Source organism: Perissodus microlepis, chromosome 12 (assembly GCF_051167445.1).
Source record: "Perissodus microlepis isolate ML-2025 ecotype Zambia chromosome 12, ASM5116744v1, whole genome shotgun sequence".
Classification (NCBI taxonomy): Eukaryota; Metazoa; Chordata; class Actinopteri; order Cichliformes; family Cichlidae; genus Perissodus; species Perissodus microlepis.
Window position 1 is genome coordinate 20,920,091 of NC_140472.1, and position 7,528 is coordinate 20,927,618.

The window sequence follows — 7,528 nt, forward strand, 5'->3', positions numbered from 1 at the left end:
TATCCAGTATATTACTCAGTCTTTTCTTAAAATTTTAAATCTAAGTACATTAATATAATATCTTCTTACTTAAAACCAAGTTTTGCTATCACGAGCCATTTTGGGGCCTCAGTTTCACCTCGGCCAGCAATGATGGGTGAAATAACACGGCACAATTAGCTTATTGCATGTGAGTCGAACTAAACTCTCAAAATGGCTGACAGATTTGAGTACAGAGCAGCTCCCAAGCAGCCCCCATGCCTTTCAAGAAGGGAAATGAACATCTGTTTGATGTATTTGTTGCTTGGCACGAGCGTAATTGCTTGAGGACAGGGTATTTAAGTGAGCAAGTCAGTGGAAAGGGAAGCCTCTTCTGAGTAATTAGTAGGCTAACTTCTAAAAACACGAGTGGAAGAAGACTGTTATTGTGCATGACTTTACAGTTACTGCATACTCAGATGCTCAAATCACTTTTGCATGTTCACTGTAGTCAAGTGATTACAATACAATGTGGCTGTCGCAGGCATACACTGACACAGACATGATTCATCATGAAACACTACAGTTCAAGGGTGCACGGACCCGTACGCATGTTTACACATCTGCATATGCTGCTTCGGATAAGTGTATTTCACATCAGCCTTGTTCATGGGCCGCTGTAAACTATAAGGCCTACCTGGGATGGAGGAAATGGAAAGATGTTCTTTTGGAAAAGCCTTGTGTGTACCAAACCAGGGAATTACAATTTATCTGCAATGATTATTTAAAAAAAAACCTGAGAAACTGAACAATAAGGCTGCAATTTATATTCTAAGCATCATGTTCTTATGCATAATAGTGAAGAAACAAAGCAGATTTGCTTTAAAATGTAAGCCCTGACAATAAAACACACACCCTCTAAGGTTACTTGAGCCAAAGGATTGCTGTTTGAATCCAACTAAAGCATTTATTGACCCCATTATAATTTTCGAATTATTATTTTTTCAATCTGGACTTTGAATCATATAAGAAAATGCAGTTTACGTTATACATTTATCCTTACTAAAGAGCTTTTAAGCATCACAGCTGTCTGAGTGCTTCAGTGAGTGTTTCACGTCACATATAAAGCCCTCAGATCAAGTCACTGGATATCATTCTGATTTTCATCAACTCCCTGTTCCTTATGCATTTAATAATAATGTTCAAAAGGATAAGCTAACAAACTAACAGATATGAAAACCGACTTTCTTTTATCCGCATTTTCACTGAAGTGTGGAGGAGGCAACCTGACCCACTTACTCCACTCACTTAGCTTATCCACACATGTCTGTATTAATTATAAACAAAATTACTCATCATACATGTTTGACAATTTGTTTTTAACTGTTCTTTTGGACTACTGGACCATTAGTTCTTAATATCTGCCTTAAACAAACCAACAAAGGAACAAATGGGAAGAGAAATCTACAGTTTTCGTCGGACATAACGTGATTAAAAATGACATATTTTAGCTCTTAATGTGGGAGAGAAAAGGGTTTTCACAAGAAATTACTGGCGCAGTTATGCTTGGCCTAAGGGTTGTCTCATCAACTTCTAGAAGTTAAATGGCACTGAAGTACATTAAGTGGAGAACTGTGGGATTTCAAGCACATGGTCTTCATCAGGAGCGACACAATCTATTCGATCTGTTTTGACTGGCTAATTGGAAAAATGTTTTCCGTCCAATATCAACCCAAGTCGAAAAGCAGGATGGGGATTCTGGTTCGGAAAGAATAGAACTTCTCCCTCCCATCTGAGGCACATTTCTGGATTTCCTTGGTGATATAACTCTTTAACTCTCACCAACTCCACACTTCAGCTTCTGTCTTGTCTGTGGCCTCCATCCTTCTGCATAGTTCCCATGCATGGGGTGGAGACAGGAAGAAGCAGAGGATGGACCGTCGCACGTCACCAGCACTCCCCAGCTCTCTCGCTTTTCCTCGCAGCTCAGTCAGGATTGGTGGTGAGAGAGATGGCCCGAAGTCAGCAACAGGAACTGTGTTGAATGAAAACAGTGAAGGACTGAAAAAAAAAGGGTTTTCATCGTTAAAGTGTTGTTGGACCCGTTTTGGAGTGAACTTCAGAGAGGAGCCGCTGATTTGCGTTTGCGTGTCTGTGCCCTGAATGTTGCGCCACATTGCGTTTCGCTGTCCAGCTGGCATGTGAGTGATTGCGTGCAGTTTGCAGTGCGCACGGTCGATCACCACCATTTGGACTGGCAGTAGCTCTGATGAGTCTAACTATTACACGTCCGTGGAGCGCTTTTGCCAGATGATACCTGTTGATTTTGCATCGCGCCATGTCCTACTGTCGGACTGAAGTGGACAATGAAGTTATGGGATAGTCTAACCACTTGTTTGATACTGCTGAGTGCCGTTTACGCCAGCCCGCTGCTCCAGAGCCCGCAGCAGCACACGTCCACCAAGAGGAGAGGGCGCGTCGCCGAGAGTCCCCCCGAGCTCCCGCCCGTTCAGATCGGCCTGTCTGTTTCTTCCACGAGCATGAGCCGCGCGGATACCGCAAACAGGGACGAAACGCTGGCTGGAGGAGACAAATGTGAGGGTAGCGAAAGTGCGCAAACCCGATAAGTCATTTGCAATGAGATTTGTGTGAATTGCTTAAAGACGTGATGGTGATGTGTCCACCAGAAAGAGAAAAAAAATCAAAAATTGGCAAACCTAACAACAAATAGAAAACATGTGTAAGTGGTCACCAGTTAAGTTGCTTATACTTAAAATTTCTTGTATTTTATGCTGAACGAATTACATATTTGATTCAGATTGATCATGGTCTTAAAACCTTTGCAGTTACACGTCTCATCATACTCAGTTTATTGGCAGATGAATGCCTCTCTTTTTTCCCCTCAGAAGAATAACTTCAAGTGGTAATAATTAGGAATTCATTTTGCATCTAGTAACTTGTGCCACGAGGCTACATAGTAGCTGTGTTGTCTTCATTGTTTAATCCCACTTAAACGTAAAAGCGTCTGGTGACAATGGGACTCATTCGTAAGACACATAAATCCACCCTATCGGTATTTCCTCCACAGAAGAGACCTCTGTATCATTTAAAGATGTGCATGTGTAGTTTAGTGACACAGCACTGCATGTGTTCAATAGCCAGTGGGGTGTGTAGAAGTGAAACAGTGTGTTCTGTCCAGCCTTATGCATGTCTCTTAATTGGTTTCAGACACCACTGAGGAGCCCCTCCCAAATGAGTTTGAAGATGTGGTGAACTTCATCAAAGTAACCATCAGTAGAATGTGTCGCTCCTCCTCGCTCACTGTGTCCTCATCTACCTCCACCACCAGCACCACCGCCACTGCCGTCCCCATCTCTTCCCCCTCCAAAGATAACTTTGACAGCAGGACCCGACATAGAAGGAGAAAGAGGAAAAGGACAAGCCAGCGAAACAGTAACAGAAGAGAAGGGGGATCTAGAGGTGCTGGCGCAGGTGGGAAGATTAGAGGCGGTGGTAGAGGACAGGGCTGCGTGCTAAAACAGATCCACCTCAACGTGTCTGACCTCGGTCTGGGCTACCGCTCCAGTGAGGAAATGATATTCAGGTACTGCTCAGGACCGTGCAGAAAGTCAGAGACAAACTACGACAAAATCCTTTACAACCTCATTCACAACAGGAGGCTTCCCGCCAAAGACGTTCCCCCTCAGGCTTGCTGTCGGCCAATAGCGTTCGACGACGATCTCTCGTTTCTGGACGACAGCCTGGTTTACCACACCGTGAGGAAGCACTCCGCCAGAAGATGTGGCTGCGTGTAGGGAGTGCAACTTGTCAGGCTTTGTGTAATTTTAACTTTTTATACTCCCACTCTATAGTGGTATAATGTTAAGTGTTTTTTCTTTTGTTTTGATTTCACTCACAGAAGCTTTTTGGCATGTGGTGATTTATGACTTGGATTTAGCAGTATAGGAGTAAATAAACAGGAAGTGGCATTACACAAGTTTTCACCCCAGAGAAATTACTTTTAAGAGTTACCTCAGCACGGTTACAGCTTCTATGACTTCCTTTACAGCCTACAGCTTGGCTATGTGGGATCTGATATTCCCATCTATACTCAGTCACAGTCACACATTCAGCCAACTCACTCTGTCTACTGTACAGCACATAAGTTACACAAAACGTCACACATATGAGATGTATTTATGAAATCTTGAATATATTAAGTTATTGATATTTATTTGTTTTTTTAATGAATAAATGTTATTTATTACTGTGATCAGATCTATGGGAGTGTGCCAAAGATTTAAATCAAATATGATTTATTTTGATATAAAAGCAGTACACTGCAATACCATCTTTTACGCATCAGTATCTAATCTTAAAGGTACCCTGTTGAGTTGTCTTGACAATGTTAGGAGTGCATCCAGGGTTTCTCACCACAACACAGTGTGGGTGTCTTTGAGGTCTCGCAAATGAGCCAGCACACATTTCGAGTCTAAACATTGTTTACATCCATGTTCACTAGCTTCTAGGCTTATTTGTCTTCGTCCTTTCTACTCCTGCTTCTTTACTTCTGTTACTCCCACTGATCAGCAGAGCATCTTAAATATGTAGGAAGCTGTACGGCATCTGTCTGTGTCGTGTGTGCGTGCACGACACAAACAGAATGCAGACCTGTTCTCATAAACATCACGCTGTTGTGTTTTCAATTCATCAAAAACTCCCCAAGGAAAGCTTTAAAGGTTTTTCTGCCTTTGTACAAGTAGCTCATTTGACTGTTTCCTGATTGAAGCTACACGAAAGCATTTTCTTGTCATGGTTAGAGCTCATTCCTCCTCTCAGCTGAATTAAACCAAAATTGCTCACCTCAAAAACAAACATGCAGCTATACTTTCTAGAGTATGTGTGCTCAAATTGTCTTATTTTTAATGTTAATAAATGCATTTTTACAGTGTACTGTATTCTGTAATGAAAAAAGGAGAAAAATGACCCCATTCCTTTGTTAATGAGCTTAGAAGACAACAGCATGCTGTTTTAAGTCTGTCCAACCTTCAGAAAGTTTAGAAAAACATTCTGATTTGCAATTTGATCCCAGAATGCTTTCATATAAATCTTGTTTTAGTCCCTTTTTACCTAAGACAGGAGCAATTGAGCATTGGGCCTTGGTTCTTAAAGAAATAATAAAAGATGAACAGAATCTGATGTTATCAAATGACGAGAAGAAACAATAAACACAAGAGAGACAAGATAGTACAATACCTATAGTACCGGGATAAAAGGAAGGTGGGACTGACAGGGAGTGATGAAAAGAAGATGGATCAAAGTGGCGGGGGGTGTCAAAAGATCTTACAACACGAGCAAAATAGCATGGAAGAATAAGCAGCGAGTTTAGAGCTGAAGTGTATGTTGGAAAAGAAAGGAAAGACTATTAAAAATTTGGGAAATATCCAGAGAAGACAGTAATGAGGATGAGGATGTGGGGATTGGAGAACATGAGAAGGGAGATGTTTAACTAATGTGTGTGGCCGCTATCCGATCCACTCCTGTTATCTCACATTTCACAGCCCTTCCTCTCCTGAACTTTGAGTCAGTGCATCCTCGTTCAAAAGCTACAGTGCATACGCCAGCTTACAGATTCCGTTTTTTCATTTTTTAAGTGTCATATTCATCCATAAATACCATTATGTGATTCTGTGTGAAAAATCATACCCTACAGCAGACATGCTCAGAGCTGCTTTGATTTGAATTTTAGAGGCAGACATGTGTAGCTCCACTGTTTTGCTTTGGAGACAAGATGTCAAAGAGAAGAGATGTCCTTTATAATGGTTATAGGTCTCGCTGTGAACTGCACCTATCTACTGTTCAAACGTTCTGTTTGCAAGAGGCATCCAATCAGAAACAAAGTTGGGTTAAAGTAGAGGTGCCCTTTAAGCAAGACGAGCTAAAATAGCTTGTTTCAGACAGGATGAACTGATAGTCTGCACCGAGGCCCAGTATAGAAGAAGTAAGGATTACTTGAATGTGAATTAACCAAAGCTACTGTAGCAGAGTACAAAGATAAGACTATGGAGCCCAAAATGAGGACGACAGGTCAAATCATGAAGTAATGAAGGCATTTTTGTCCCCTCTATTTGTCCTTTGAACTAACAAATGTATACAAATCACCATATATTTAAAAAACTGGCAACTAGTAATTTTTCTACTAAGCCAGTTATGCAATATCAAGATCTGAAGAGTAAACAGAGTAAACAGAATGAGTCACTTTCCAGTCATTATGTCTACTTTGAATTATTTTAGTGTCCAAGCCACACATGAACAAGTTGCACTCAAAATCCTTGTGTATAAATATTTGTAGTAGCCACCATTCGGGTTGCCAAACACTATAATAAAAAATAGTCTGATGGACAATATGAAGAAAATGTGCACAATTAAATGTAACCCTGAAAGATGGCAACAGCAACCTGTTCTAGCTGCACTGTGGAAAGTATAAATAACAAGTGCTTTAGTCGTAGACAACAGAGGAAACCATTAGAGCCAAATGACACCTAGCAGGCAGTGTCATTACAGTCAGGCCAGTGTTCTGTTCTTTTGTTCACGGTGTTAGAGGAGCTTGTAATGAGGGATAATGTTCCGCTCGAGTGTAATACAACACAAGTGTTAATGCTTAAAGGGTGGTGTTCCAAACAGGTGCTAAATGCTGGCAGAGCTACAAGTGTTGACATAGTTTTCATACATGAGACCTCTTTTCTGTACTGTTCACCCATTTGTTCACTGCTGTAAAAAATATTAAAATATCCTGGCTCATGGGAAACCTGGCATATCCAAATGTGAAGTTTTTCTCCAGACTACTTCTGTTGACAAAAAGCAAAAGACCCAGTCACTGGGTGAGTGCGAGCGAAATCCCCGAGGCTCTGAGCTTGAAAATTTGGACAAATAAAACTTTTTTTGTAATTTAGAAATTCTTTTTATTTTTATATTTGGGTTAGCTTCCACTTTTCAAAGCAAATTTCGACCATCCAACCTCCTAATGATGTCTTAAAACATGACTGCAAAATAATATATTGTGGGGTTTTGAAGAGCATAAAACATATATGCATATATATTTTTGAAATTAATATCCTATAAGCCTATAATCCTATATCAGTCTATGCTGGGAAGAATTAAAGCAGCTCTGGAGGCAAAAGGAGGTCCAACCCAGTACTAACAAGCTGTAACTTAAGAAGTGATAACTAACTATAAACTAAGGCACCACTTATTTCCTACTTGATCACTGTTCTCTGGTCTGGAAAACTTTGTTATCTTCTAAGAAAAATCCTGGTGATTTTACATGTCTGGGAACTTACCAGTCAGGGTGGGTCACTTAAAGATTAGCTTATAGGAAGAGTGTCAAACCCTGTACCAGCATTATATCATTTTATACCTAATGAAATGACCAGTGAATACATTAAAACACTGTGATACACAATGGTGGATGTAAAATAGAGCAGTCAGCAGCAAAATTGGGTCTGGGTCATTGTTTCCTCTTCCAACAAGACGCTGGTGAAGAATTACCTTCAGAAGACCAAAGTGAACG

At 40.7% G+C, this 7,528-nt stretch overlaps 1 protein-coding gene across 1 annotated transcript; it reads left to right on the forward strand.

The window, feature by feature from the left end:
• Window positions 1-1,917: 1,917 nt before the first annotated feature.
• Window positions 1,918-6,709, forward strand: LOC146376249 (glial cell line-derived neurotrophic factor-like). Its single transcript, XM_084947469.1, has 2 exons — window positions 1,918-2,553; window positions 3,187-6,709. The coding sequence occupies exons 1-2, from the start codon at window positions 2,325-2,327 to the stop codon at window positions 3,771-3,773; spliced, it is 816 nt and encodes a 271-aa protein (XP_084803595.1). The 5' UTR covers window positions 1,918-2,324; the 3' UTR covers window positions 3,774-6,709.
• Window positions 6,710-7,528: the final 819 nt, after the last annotated feature.

Bases quoted from the DNA above. Each gene is read 5' to 3' on its own strand.
- LOC146376249 (XM_084947469.1), top strand. From the start codon at position 2,325: ATGAAGTTATGGGATAGTCTAACCACTTGTTTGATACTGCTGAGTGCC. The intron at 2,554-3,186 runs GTGAGGGTAGCG...AATTGGTTTCAG, and splicing joins GCTGGCTGGAGGAGACAAAT to ACACCACTGAGGAGCCCCTC.